Source organism: Zophobas morio, unplaced genomic scaffold, assembly GCF_036711695.1.
Source record: "Zophobas morio isolate AGI-343-1 ecotype UQ-CSIRO unplaced genomic scaffold, CSIRO_AGI_Zmor_V1 ptg000021l, whole genome shotgun sequence".
NCBI classification, from domain to species: domain Eukaryota; kingdom Metazoa; phylum Arthropoda; class Insecta; order Coleoptera; family Tenebrionidae; genus Zophobas; species Zophobas morio.
This window is the reverse complement of record NW_026972126.1, coordinates 12,543,440-12,558,914: the sequence shown is the minus strand read 5'-3', so window position 1 is coordinate 12,558,914 and position 15,475 is coordinate 12,543,440. Positions and strand designations below refer to the sequence as shown.

Below are 15,475 nucleotides of genomic sequence, written 5' to 3'. Positions count from 1 at the left end.
TTTAAAAATCGGAAATAACGACAATAACATTCTTCCTTTATGGTTTTAATATCTAGTGTTCCAAATTACTCAGTTGGTCTATTTCTTTTCGTTTGTGTGACAAGTGTTTACACGTGTATTGATCTGCTCACTTAGAAGAGCGTTTATAGAAAATAATATTATTTTATTTCTTAGAGCGAGTGTCCGCATGACGACGCGTTATCACCCGGAAACTCTTATCTTCCGAACAGCCACGAAAATCTACCATGAATACAAATTGTTATTATTTGTTTATTAAGTATTAAGCTTACAACTCGTTGTGTTGTTCTAAGTTAATGTTCACTTCGTATGAAAACAATTAAGCCATCCTTGGGTTGGACCAACTCTGAAACCAGAGGAACTTACGCCCAAATGTTGGGTTTTGGAAGAATTTTTGCTCAAAATTAAACTCATTCGCTTTTATGATTTACAGAGGTGTCATTTAGACCCTATTTGTTGAATAAAATTTCCAGAAATATGATATTTTTTGAAGAAAATTTCACTTGAAATTTACCCCTTTACATGCAGTTTAATAATTCACGTGTATTTTATTTTAACTTATACGGGGTCTCGTAGCAAGGGATACAATACTTCCTTAACTTACGTTCCGGAAGTAAAAAGAATTTATATAAGAAATGGACTTATTTAATTGACTGTGCTTAAGAAACGAGGGAAGTTCTCTGTGAACAACTTTATACTATTTTTTATTTCCCAAGCGTATGCTGAAGAAGTATTTTAATAGGGTCCATTCCGGCCAATGGCTACTTTAATGTTTTTTCGACGTTTCATGGCCTTTAGTCTGTGTGTCTGTCCGTAGTCTGTGGCAATTTTTATTAAACACACCATTTCCGAAACTACAGGATGGTAAAACGCTAACCAAAATTTTTCTAATCATCACCAACAACAATTTGATGAAATTTACAGTTTTACAAAAAACTAAGAATCAAAAGTAATTGAAAAATTAAACATAATACGAATCAAATTGTTAGATTTCTCAAAATCATGTTAAAAGTTATTTAGTCAGAATTTCCCTCGCCCCTGATGTACAGTCTAACAAATCCAGGTAATAACATGTTATTATATAATTAGTTTTTTTTTCTCTTGAAAAATTTAGATGCCTAGAGTAAAAACTCAAGGCAGATTCATAAACTACACATGTAGGAATATGTTATTTTATAAAATTTAATAACATTTACGATGTACAATTTTCAGATGGAGTGATTACATTCTTGGTGGGGATGACAAAGTCGGACTACCGAACAAATGGGTCCAGTAATTTCGGACAACCTACAGATTTTTTGACCGCGGTACACGATTGACCCAAACTAAATTTTCGATGTTTTACACAATTAGAACAACGATATTCTAAAATAAAATGAAACAAATGGAAGCTAAAGAAACAATTAATTGTGAAATTGAAAGAAATAGGTTCAAAGACAGAAAATTTGGTAGAAATGATGCATAGTTGTGTGTGCTTAAATTAATATAGATGTGACAGAATGGGATTAAAAGGAAGCCAATAAATAAAAAAGATTGAAGTACTTTTTTAAAAAGGAGGACTACATCCAAGTCAAAAGTGGAAAATGGTGCATTGAACAAAATTGTTGTTGAGGGGCGAGGGAGACGTTGTATAGACAAATGTACAAAAACATTGAGAAAATAGTATATTAAGATGAATACAAACCACATGATTTTGCGAAATTTTGTTTTTTTCTAAGATCATCCCTATAAATTGAAGGAATCAAACAAGTCAACGTAAGATAAAAAAAAGTGGTCCATGAAGAAATCGATATAATGTTATTTTATAATTTGGATTTTTTTGGGGAAAATTTAGCTGCCTGGGGTAGAAGTTCAAGCCGGATTCATAAACTACACATGTAGGAGTGCGTTATTTTACCAAATTTAATAAGATTTACGATGTACAATTTTGAGGTGATGTCATTACATTTTTGGTGGGGTTGACAAGCGTATGATGGCTCCGGTACTTTCAAAAATATTGTCTAGAAGATCGACACAGCGGCCGGAAATGAGGACCTATTTTTTCGTACTCTAGGGGTCCTAAATCGTCAAAAACACAAAATTGTAATTAATCTGAATGGAAGATCATAAATGGGTGCGAGGCGAATCCGAGGATTACTACACAAGAATCGTCACACCCAGTAATAAACGGGCATGAACAACACACCTAGCGTTCTTACTGGTTAGGCTGCAGATATCTTTGCCTTAATAGATATCATAATAGATACTTTAGTAGGAAAATTTTCGCTAATTACTGAGGTATTGGTCACTTGCGCGCGACGGTCAGTTTACCCCCTGTAGCTCGTCCAATATTCGTAAAGGTCATCGGTAACTTGCACGCAAATAAGGGCAAAACATATACATACCTATTCCAGAGGAAACTGGCTGAAGAAAGATAAGAAGAAAGCATTATCGTTACAGCCTGCTACCTTACAATTCCATCAGTTCTAGAGGAAGTTTAGCAACACAAGGACAAAAAAAAATCGAAAACTGTGCTAGTGTTTAGCGTTTCCCGTTCGTCTTCTTATTGACATTAAAAAATAAAGTATTTTCTCAACAAACTGTTTTATTTTTTCTACAAGATGAATCCATGATGGTAGAAAAATGAAGAACAATAAAAAATATTAACAACGCCAATAACTCTTGGTGTTGGTAGTAATTAACTTTTAAAATTATCTGTAAATCTCTCTGACCACAGCGCGCAACTGAGCCTTGGCTCTTGGGTAATTTTCGCGATGATATTGGACCACTTATAGATTTTTACTTCCCGAGCGTAAGCAAGGAAAGTATTGTAATCGAGTCCGTCGGCCGACTCACTACTTTTACATTTTCTCGATCTTTCATGACCCCTAGAAGACGAAGAAATAGATCTCCCGTTTCCGTCTGTCTGTTCGTCTGTCCGTCTGTCCGTCTGTCTACCGTCCCGGACTTTTATTAAACAGATAATCTCCGAAAATACTGGGCCGATTGTTCTCAAATTTTATTTTTTTATATTAGGTATATCATGTAGATGGTAAAACGTTAACCAAAATTTGTCTAATCATCCCCACCACTAATGTGATCACGTCACTTCAAAATTGTACATAATAATTGGGTTTTAAATTGTATCAAATAGTATAGTCTTACACATGTAGTTTATGACTTAGAATTGAGATTTTGCCCGAAACGTCCAGATTTTCGGAAAAAAATTCAAAATTAGGAAACAACATTTTGACATTTAATTTGGAATCTACAAAACCGAATGCTTTGAAATCTTGCAGATGGTTTACAGTTATGATAAGCATGATATAATTTTAATCACAATATATTTAGTTATCCCCTCCAAAAAATTGATGACGTCACCCCAAAATTTTGCTGAATAAATCCTATCTAAAATGTCTAAAATATGATGAGTCTCTTCTTGTAATTTATCCATTCCATTCATATTTTTTGGATATGCATATACAGGGTGATCCAAAAAAAATTAATGAATGCGTGAATTAATTTTATTGATTTAATCAACAACTACAGAACTGAATGCTTTGAGATTTTGCAAATGTTTTAAGGTTATAAAGAGCATAATAAATTTTTAGTCAAAATATATCTGCTTATCCCCTCCAAAAAATTGATGACGTCAGTACGTCACCTCAAGTTTGCCGAATAATTCTATCTAAAATGTACAAAATATGATGAATGTCTTCTTGTAATTTATTATTACATTCATATTTTTTGGATATGCATATACAGAGTGACCCAAAAAAATTACTGAATGCGTGAATTTATTTTATTGATTTAATCAGGAACTATAAAACCGAATGCTTTGAAATCTGGGAAATGTTTTAAATTTATTATGATAAGCATGGCAAATTTTTGATCAAAATATATAAAAATGGATGACGCCACCGCAAAATTTTGCTGAATAAATCCTATCTAAAACGTACAAAACATGATGAGTCTCTTCTTGTAATTTATCATTCCATTCGTATTTTTTGGATTTGGATATACAGGGTGACCCAAAAAATTAATAAATGGGTAAATTTGTTTTGTTGGTTTAATCAGGAACTACAGAACCGAATGCTTTGAAATCTTGCAAATGTTTTAAGGTTATAAAGAGCATAATAAATTTTTAGTAAAAATATATTTGCTTGTCCCCTCCAAAAAATTGATGACGTCAGCTCAAAATTTTGCCGAATAATCCTATCTAAAATGTACAAAATATGATGAGTCTCTTCTTGTAATTTATCATTCCATTCATATTTTTTGGATTTGGATATACAAGGTGAGTCAAAAAATTTAATGAATGCGCAAATTTATTTTATTGATTTAATCAAGAACTACAAAACCGAATGCTTTGAAATATAATGCGCAAAAAAAACATAATAGGCATGTAGTCGTCACGTTTCCGACAGCGAGGGAAGTACTGTCTAAACTTTTTGGACCAATTTTTTTGGACCGCGGTGCGCAACTGACTCATGCCCCATTACTGGGTTTTTGATCTTTTACAAAGCTATAAAAACAACATTCTAAAATAAAATGAGAAATATAAGTTACAGAAACAATTTTTTGTGAAATTAATAGAACTACCTGAGTAGTAAGTGGATTTGAATATACTGCAATTTTCTCTAGAATTAATGCCAAATACATACTAGAAAGATCAAAATAGAAAATGATGGACTGAAAAAATGTACTAAGACATTGAGTAAATAGTATATCAAGATCAATACAAACTATATGATTTTCCGAAATTTTATTTATTTATACACAGAGACGAAAACATTTGAAAACTGTAGTTTTCAGCGTTTTTCTTTTTCGTTTCCTTATGGATATTAAAAAAATAAAGTATTTTCTCAGCAAACCGTCTTATTTTTTACAAGATGATCACCCTTGGCTCTTAGATCATTTTCGCGGTGAGATTAGGACTACTTACAGATTTTTTTGACGGCGGCGCGCAACTGACCCATACCTATTTACTGAGTTTTCGTTATTTCGCGCAGTTAGAAGAACGATATTCTGAAATAAAATGGCACAACTGGAAGGTAAACAAAAATTCATAATTTTAATTTGTTTTAAAAAATTTAAATGTCTAGGAAAAAACTCAAAGCGGATTCATAAACCACAAATACAAAACTATGTCATTTTATAAAATCCGAAACGTCGAGAAAACATGAAAGTAGCTATGATAATAGCGTTGTCATTGAGTCCATTTGTCATAAAGCTCATATTTTCATTAATATTTCGAATGACTGGATGAAAAACATATTAAACAAAAACATTTTAAAAAATACTTGAAAATTTAGGGCTGATCTTTTTAAAATTAAGACGCTAAAGCTAAGTAACTACTTATATCAGGGTTTCAATTCAAAAATTCGTCGAGAAAAAAGTCATTAAGTTGACCCTGATTTTTTTTTAACATTGTGACGTATGTCTATGATAATCCCAAATTTTAATCCCATTTTTCGTATAATAAAAAAACAACGCTTTTCAACAACTCTGTCAAATGTCGATTATATACAACAGTATGGATTAATAAAACACGAGCGTTTTTCGATACGTTTCACTCTACCAAAAAACAATGCTAACTTGATGAGTTCTTCAAATTAATTACGTAGCTGCCTAGATTTGAATGTTTACAAGTTATCATAGTCTCCAAATCTTTTTTCTCTCTCTTTCGAACTCCAACTGAAGTAACTCGGACAAGTAACACATACCAATTTTAATATTACAGTGTGTAAACGCACGTAAAATGTCAGCTGTCGAAAATAATCGATTATCAAATGTCAACGAATGATATAACGCGGATATACGCCGACTACATTCACTGTAGAGTTCCCAATTAGCACTGCGGTATCAGTTTTTTTTTTATAAAAGTAAAAATATTTTCATTTCGAGAACATACACAAAAATTGTACCGATATATTGAAAGCATCATAATTAACTTCCGCGACAGTTTTATGTTTTTCTATAGATAATACACTTTTTTGTTTTTCTCACCACTAATTTAATGACGTCATTTTAAAAATTATTAAATTCTTGTTAAAAAATATATTCTAACACAGCTGATCTAAGGACAGTTAAACAGTTTAAGATAAACAGCCCCTGTAACGAGGAACGAAATACTTATATTTATCAAAAGGTAATAAATTTTGGGCATTGTGAGCGACTTATCGACTGTCATCGCCATATTTACACTGAACTTTAAAGGGTCGGTTGGATTTTCCCTCCCAAACTGCTAAAATTTGCCAGTGAATAATTGATAAATGGCTATCCTATCTACTTTCACCAGCCTGTGCCAAACTCGATTTATACATAAGTTGTAAATTAAATTTTAAATTCACTTCCACCCGGATATGTTTATCCAGTTATAGAACCCCAATACGACCGAAACACCTGATAAAAAAATTGAGCGAATCTTCGACTGTCATCCCCTAAATTTTGCAGTAAACTCGGTCGAAAGAGACGTTCATAGAGTCTTCAGAGGGTAGTAATATCCCTATACCGATTTCTCGTAACGCATATCTAATCTTTACGCCCTCGTGATCACACAAGAAAAATTTTCCTACCTGAAAAACTGGCGTCTCCTTAAAATTAAAATTTATGTGCGTTTCAAGCATTCAAAGTCGGGATAAAAGCCAGTATACTTGTTAAAGCTGGTTATAATAACAAGTTAAGGGTCGCAATAAAACGACAAAGACGAATCGAGTACGTTATTTTTCCTCGGTGACCGCGTCGTTATTGATGTGGCCATTCCCACACAAAGAACGCTTTCGTCGACTTACTCAAACGCTTAATTTTCCAACTTTCTTTCAATGGAAAAAATACACCGAATTCAAATTAAGAGATGTATGCACGCCAGCTGGAGAAAATACCGAAAATTCTCAACACTTTCATCTTCCATGCCATTGTACCGGATAAATTAAGTGAGAGTCGCTTGACAGTACCGAGATTCGTCTTATCATGCAAATGTGTGCATTGAGCAAGCGGCGACAGACGTTCTCCGATAATATTGGTTGCCTATATTGGGCTTGCGTTGCACCGCTTGGAAGACATTAAAAAACAATTTGGAAAAATTGTTGCGTGACTTTACGCAACGCGTTTCAAATTTAAACGCAATTGCCATGTGGAACGTACGGGTGTTATTGTGCAAACGATTTAATAGGAAACAAGACCATAAATACGTGGCAACAATACAAGACCAGAATTTTATGTGGCGCGCAATGTTTGACCGCAAATTTTGATTAAATCAAACGCAACTAGCACACGCACAATGAATAAATAAACAATAGGTGGTTCAGGACCGGCCTGCGAAGTCAGCTGGAATTGCAGACAGAGTACATCAGGAAGAAGAAAATCGTTGACCCTCTGTTTTGGATTTTTTTTTAGTTTTGTTGTAAATAAATGGCTGTTGATTTAATGCAAGTTTAAGAGTTTCGTAATTATTTTATTTTGTAGCGATATTACATTTTTTGCTTCTCCGTTTCCGTCTGCCTAATTTCGGGCTTTCGAGACGGAACTGATTACTCTGAAATTTTAAATGTGCTTTAAAATTATCATTACCTTCTACATCTCCTCTTATTTTATTAGAGAGAAGTTCGTTCGGCCCTGAAATAGAATGAAACAAATTTAGTTTAAAAAATATATACTTAACGCTAGTTACAGTGTAAGAAAAAAAGTGGTCCGTGAGGAAATTGAACCTGCGACCTTAGGGTTATTAATATAGTGATCCAAATACTGGTTCGTTTTTATGACTCTATCCTATTGTGAAGAAGTTAGGTGTTCCACAATAGGCCTCTGCCGTAAGTAATCCAGCGGTCATAACCCATTAAGGGACCAACTGTCTACCCTACACAGGGCTGTATGCGCCCGTAAACCTTTAAGATGATTTACGGCACGGCTATTTATATTTTCAATAGAGTTCCTAATACTTGGGGTAATTGAGATTACAGTGCCATAAAAACGAAGTCAGAGTTGGACCACTATACGACCAGCTGAGCTGATGTGCCTTTGTTTAGCGTTTCCCCAATATTGTACGGACAGATCAAATAACAATTTTTTAGTAACGATTTTCTAGGTATAGAATAAAAAGTCAAGGCAGATTCATAAACCACAAGTACTACAAGCATAAAATTTAAATAGTATTTACTATTTTACTAAGCAGTATTTTGAGATGACGTCATCAAATTATTAATGGGGATAATCACACAATATTCCTAAGATATCTATAAAATTTGGGAAATTATCTGTCTAATAAATATCGGCACAGAGACAGACAGACAGACAGATGAATAAATTGTGTTTAAAAAATTATTTATTTAATAACACCATCCACAGTGCAAGAAATAAAAATGGTCCATCAGTGGATCGAACGTGCGGCCTTGGCGACGCTCTAACTCAGTGGTTCGCAAACTTTTATTATTGATGGCACCCTAAAATATTAAACAAAATTTGGCGGCACCCTGCCAAGAACAGAGTTAATTGTAACTAATTTATTATCAAAAACACTTTATCACATGACTGTATAATATGTAATTATTGATGTTAAGATTGTTTTTATAAATATTTATTTTCCATAATTTAAGCTTGTCTTTTAAAGCCAAAATTTTTTACTGGAGGTTAAAATATTTTCATTTCTACCTTGCATACTTGAATTTACATATTTTATTTAAGTGTTCAAAAATATTAGTTAAATATGCTAGTTTTGCACACCAAACGTGATCTTGAAGGAGGTCAAAAAATTGTTCAATATATATTTTCTGATTCAAAAAACGTTTATATCTGTTTTCGTAATTCCCAAAATCGGGAAAGAACACGGCCTTTAAACCATCTCATCATCTTTTAGCCATCTTACTTCAGTATGAAGAAAATTAACATGTTCAGAACACATTTTCCATTACTGAACAGTTGTACCATATTAATAAAATCATATCATCAATTATTATTTTTTAAAGTTGGTTTTGTGCTTATACATATTTATTAAAATCATTATAAAATTTTCACGGCACCCTCTTGGGGGTTCCGCGGCACCCCAGTGTGCCGCGGCACCCAGTTTGGGAACCACTGCTCTAACTAATGGATCGTTGCTTAGAGGTTCCCCTATATTGCAAAAACCCAATGAGTGATGTTATGATTTATAAAATAATTTTTGCATATTAACAAATTTTGATTAATTTTGACTTTTTTGCGAAAATCAGGAAGGATTCATAAACCACAACTATAAAATTTAAATCGCATTTATTATTTTACTACCGCACAGACTACAGACAGATACAGGACAGATCGAGAGACAACAGACAGATAAAATATTTTTTTTACATAATAATTTTTGATTAATGATTTGTTAGGCTTACGATAACTGAACAAGATTTCAGAGCATCAAGTTTTGCAATTTCTAAGTTAAATTGTAAAATGTTAAACAATTTTATTTTTAACGAAAATCTAAATGCCTAGAGTAAAAAATCAAGGCGGATTCATAAACCATAAATACGACAAGTATAAAATTTAAATAGTATTTACTTTTTTACTACGACACAGACAGACAGACAGGTGTTAGGCAAATACACGACAGACAACTAGACAACAGACACATAGACGACACATAGAGACACACAGATGAACAAATCCAGTTTAAAAAATATTTATTTAATGATACCAGTCACAGTGTAAGAAAAAAAGTGGTCTATGAGGGGATCGAACCTGTAACCTTTGCGTTATTACTACGAAATTCTAACCAACTGAGCTAATGGGTCCTTGCTTAACGTTCTCATATATGTATATGTAGTTATAATTTATAACATAGTTTTTTAGTACTAACGATTTTTGATAAACTATTTACCAAACTTACGATAACGAAACAAGATTTAAATTTAAATTGTAAAATGTAATAAACAATTTTGATTTTTTCCGAAAATCTGGATCTTGAGTAGAAAATCAAAACGGATTCATTAACCACAAGTACCACGTGCATTGCTTTTAAATGTTGATCTTTAGAATCGTCTACCTCTCTGCTGTAGAACTCTGAGTTTTTAAGTTTTAAAGTCAATATTAAGAAACTCCTCCTGGATTAGGCCTTTTACAGTGCATTTTTAATGAATAATATAAAATAAATAAATAATATAAGAAATATTTTTTGTTGTGGACGAAACAATAAACTCGAAATTGTTGTTAACATTTTACCATGTACGCAATATTCCTAAAATTCTTATAAATTTGACAGCCATCAGTCTAGTAGTTTCCGAAATTACCTACTTAATAAATATCGACACAGACGATAGACGACGGGCAGAGGACCGACAGACAGACAGACAGACAGACGATAGACAACAAACGGAAGGAAAATCTGGTAATTGCTATAAACAATATACATCAGAGCAAAGAAAATTATGCTTAGATGACGTTACAGATTTTTTAGAAAGAAGCCGGATCTTTTTAGGTAAAGGTTGAATATCTCTCTGACAGTTCAAAATAGTGTCTGGATTTAAATATTTCGGTTATCATAATGTCAAAAATTAAATGCCGTTTTTGATTTTATTCCGAAAATCTGGATATCTTGGGTATAAAATCAAAACGGATTCATAAACTACAAGTATTACAAGTGTAAAGTTTAAATTATTTTTAAATATTCATCTGTATAATCGCCTACCTCTCTGCTACAGAACTTTGAGTTTTAAAGTCAATATAAGAAATATTTTTTTTGATATGGACAAATCAATAAAGTAAAAAATAATGTCGAAGTTATGTATTATAGAAACCCAATAAGTAAAGTTATAATTTATAAAATAATTTTTTAAAAACAACAATTTTTATTAAGAATTTACTCGGCTTGCAATAACGAGACAAAATTTCAGAATATTCGGTTCTGGACTTTCTAAATAAAAATTAGAAAACGTTCTACATTTTTTTTGCGAAAATTTTGATGTTTTCAAGAAAGTTTACTTATTAAGGTAATTCTGATTTTAGCGAATAACATTCCCTCGAAGAAAAGAGAGGGCGGGTGGGCGGGGCTAGTATTTACTAAGGTAAGACTAGTTTTTTCAAATGATATAACCTATAAGAAAATAGTGGGCGGGTGGGCAGGGCTAATACTTGCTAAGATAAGCCTGACTTTGGTTGTTGACATACCTTCAAAAAAAAGAAAGGGCGGGTGGGCGGGGCTAGTACTTGTTAAGATAATTCTGATTTTGGCGAATAATATACCCTCCAAGAAACGAAAGGGCGGGTGGGCGGGCCTAGGACTTGTTATGTTAATACTGATTTTGGCGAATAACATATCCTCGAAGGAAAGAGTGGGCGGGTGGGCGGGGCTAATGCTTACTAAGATAAGACTGATTTTGACAAATGATAGACCCTTCGATTTTCTTAGAAGGTATAATTTGCCAAAATCAGTCTTGCCTTAACAAGTACACTTTGAGGGTATGTCATTCGCCAAAATCAGTCTTATCTTAGCAAGTGATAGCCCCGCCCACCCGCCCTCTATTTTCTTAGTGAGTATTTCATTTGCCAAAATAAGTTGTATTTAGCAAGTACTAGACCTGATCACCTGTCCTCTATTTTTTTAAACAGTGTATATTCAGATTGCTAGTGTTGGACAAATTTTGTTAGCGTTTCATCATGTATACAGTATTCCTAAAGCACCTATAAAATTTGACGACAATCAGTCAAGTAGTTTCAGCAATTATCTGCTTAATATACATATATGTATCGACACACCCGGCAGCCGATATGCAAACGACGACAATGGAAGACCTACTGGTTTATTTTCCAAGGGTCCTGAAACGTCGAGGAAACGACAGGCACCTGAATCGGGCAAAGTATTTTTAAATCAAATCGTTTAAAAATTTATCGATTCAGTCATCTGGTTTCTGTTGTGCATCAGACGCAAAAAAATATGCTTAGATTCGAAGATGGAATTTTTTTCGGAATAACTGCTTCATTTGATTGAAATATTAACTTTTCCTATTGTTTTGTTTAATTTGCACCCACTGACAAAAAGTGATACGTTAAAAATTATATTGACATTGATTTACGTCAAAATGTGGGCAGTTGATCCACCCAAAACTTGACAAGCAACGCCAACTGTAATTAATTTTATTTTATAAATACAACGCACTTGAAGAAAATACTTGGTACATATTTTCAGCAGATATAACATACGAAAACTGCTGATCTAGGCAATGACCTTTCTAATACAGGGTTTCCATAAATGTCTCTTACATCCACTGATCTGTGAAATTAAAAACGTTGCTTAGTAATGTTAGACATTTTTAAATGTTAAATTAATATGGTTAATATATCATATGTCAATGCAATTACGACATTTGAACTTTCATTGCCATGGAGATGGTTAGAAGTTGCCACACTCTGAAAGAGGCGGAACAAATCAGTGCCCACTTGAATATTAGGATCATTTATGAAAGCGGTGTCAGAAATTTGCTGATTTATTTGTGAATAATCGAGACTCAGTACTCAGAGTTTCGTTAGTATAAAATTTTCTTAAAGTAAAAATAGCACAGACAGTACACTGTTGTTCAGTTCTTCCTGATTTTGAGTACATTATAGGTCGTTGACCAGAGGGATAAATGACACTTTGAAAGTGAGATTCATCAGATTAACGAATTGCATGAAACAGTATTTTTAAAAACTTGGCAGGCGGCAGCCGATTGTTTGGCACTCGTAAATGTAATTAAAAAGCGATTTCTCATGTCCCCAAATCAACAATGAAGTTATCTTTATGGATCTTTAATGGATTACGTTGTACTGATTCTGTGTTAAATTAAACAAACTGTGGCGCCACTGTTTGCGATTTTACAGACTATATTTTTCACTTTTAAATTGTGATTTTGCCAATATTTGTGAAATGTCAAGTACAATTTTTCTAGTTTTCATGTAAGCACGATAATTATTCAGTATCGATTATGCGGTTAATAAACTTTTATCACTGAACCAAGGGTAAAAAACTGATAACAACTACCAGCATGAAATTTGAGCTGCACATTATTTTCATTGTTGTTACAAGTTTTAAACGAAAATCTTGTGATGTTTAAAACTGTAGATTCTGATTTACTAAAACTGAAAATTTCCTTGAGTTTATACATAAATCAATTGTTACTTTGTAAACTTGGCACCTATTAACCTAACCGTGGGATCGCAAAAAATGAATTGAAGTTGAACGTGCTTTTACGAATTCAGTCGTTATTTTTATCTGTACATCTCAGATCAACGCTGTCAGTGTGTTTTGAAGTTAAAATTAGTTATCACATTTACATTCAATCATGCACATTTAATATTTACTTCACTGAAATACCGTGTTGCGTGTAGATTAGTGAATGTTTGCTTCCCACATTTGCTTATCCAGGATATCTCAAAAAACTTGATCAATACATTACTGTGTTTTTGCGATAATGTCAAACGGTTTATCTAATTTCCATTCCGAGAACACGGTGATGTTTTGATCAGTGTTACATTCCACATACGAAAATTCGTATATCTATCCCTACCCACTGACGATGAAGTCCCCTCCAAGATCTGTTACATAAATCTTTATTGGAAAACACTCCCTTGGATGTTTTTAGTGCTAAGAATTCCTGACACAGGATGTCTAAAAACGTTAATGCAGGAACAAATTTATGTTTATCTGCACTGAAAAATGGGGAGAGACGGTAACTGTAAATTTCACTTTTCTTCTTTTGATTTAACAAGCTGGGCGATATTTTATAATGAGATTAAGACGGTTTGAATAATTCTAATTTTTGTATGACTGATATATTTTTAATTTGCATATCAAACAGAATAATAATTTTTACTTTGCTGTATAGTGACAGGGTCGTATTTAAATGTCTGTGACTTTATTAAAACGCTGTTCTTATTTGTATCAATGTTAAGAATTTTGTTAAAAAAATTTCACTACATTAGAAATTTAGATTAAATTAGAACGTTGCCGCTTCCTTGAAATTCGCCGCTTTAGGCAACGTAATAAATACGGCCCTGTGCACACATGATGAACGATAGCGCTCAGATTGCGTTCCAGTGTAATGCGGGCTTTTGTTTTCAGATTTGGGCTCGCTATGGTCGCAAAAATCAAAGACTATGGCCACTTACAATAATTTCCCGGAAGAAGGTCGGCCACCGGACTCGCCGTCGAACCGGAAATACAAAGACCGGAAGCATTTCCAGCCGCGAAATAACTCGTGGAGTCACCCTAACAGCTTAATCTACCCCAATGGCCCGGATAATATCGTTAATAATAATTTACTGGGGCTGGACATCAACAGGAACGGGCACGACAGCAATAAAAAGAGCCACAGCCTTAAAAACAAACTGTTCTGTATAAAGAAACCCCTCGAGGAGAACAAGAGGAAGAGCCTGAATATACTGAACGTGAACGCGCTGAGTGATAATTGTACAAGTGCCTCGAAAAGCGTTTGTGATAATAATCCGTCGTGCTCGACGGGGAAAGACAGGAACAGGAACGCGTTCCACCAGGATGTCGAGGAGGCCCTCAGCTCCTTGCTATGGCAACCGTACGAATACCAGAACAAGCGAAAGCCGCCCTCAAGTTGCAGTTCTTGCGGCAGCAGCGGAACGTTTAGCGACCTTGATGATCCACCAAACAAAGGCCCTTTGCGCTCGAACACAACAGACCTAAATCTTCGCACAGAAATGGTTAACAACCTGAAGCCGGCGCACCAATGCCGCTCGGGGAACCAGTCACGTGACCCCCTCTCTTGTTATGCCACAAGTAGGTTGAACAGTCAGGCCAGTCTAGTGGAGTCGCTCGAGAGTGGTACCGCGACCTGTGTCGGTGATAGTGCCAGTGACTGTGATGTGTTTCCACATAAAAACAGTGATATGCAATTGGAAGTTTCGGGCACCGAGAGTACCATCAGTACCGCGCCGAACGTGCTGAACATCCCCACGGGCAACGATGGGCTGATCCGGAACCAGAACGTCACCCTCCTGAACGGTACCGTCCGGCCCAACTCCCTCAGCAGCGCCAATGTCGTCGGCCTGCCGGAGAATCCGCGACGGGCGTCGGTGCCGTCGACCACGCAACTCAGACCCAACGTCGTCTTCCCGAACCATCCGCGAAATGGGTCCGAGCCGAGCCAGAGGTACAACCAGAACGTGGTACCGGTGGTACATCAAAGGAACAACTCGCAGGTCGATCAAACCACGATAACGCACCTGCGGAGCGCCTCGGTACCGAAACAGATGACTGGTATCGCTCCGAACCACCAGAGGATGAACTCGGACGGGAAAAAGGTCGCCCCTCTGAATGTCAGCAACGTGAATGTCAACTTCTACCGAGCAGTACCTGTCAACGTCGTGTCTTCGGTACCGACGATCCAGTGTCTGAACACGCTGGACCAAGGCAACAACGTGTCAAACGTGCAGATCATGCCGCTGGGTACTGTTTCAGTTTTACCATGAGAATGGCTCTTTCACCTACAACTTCGACCATTAGCGA

The 15,475-nt window shown here is 34.9% G+C and overlaps 1 protein-coding gene across 1 annotated transcript in view; it reads left to right on the top strand.

The window, feature by feature from the left end:
• LOC135133337 (uncharacterized) overlaps positions 1-15,475 on the top strand; it is a 293,762-nt gene that overhangs the window by 102,667 nt on the left and 175,620 nt on the right. Inside the window, exon 3 of the mRNA XM_064061717.1 lies at positions 14,060-15,415. Within this exon, the coding sequence (XP_063917787.1) occupies positions 14,095-15,415 (1,321 nt within the window). The 5' untranslated portion in view covers positions 14,060-14,094. The remainder of the gene's footprint in view (positions 1-14,059; positions 15,416-15,475) is intronic.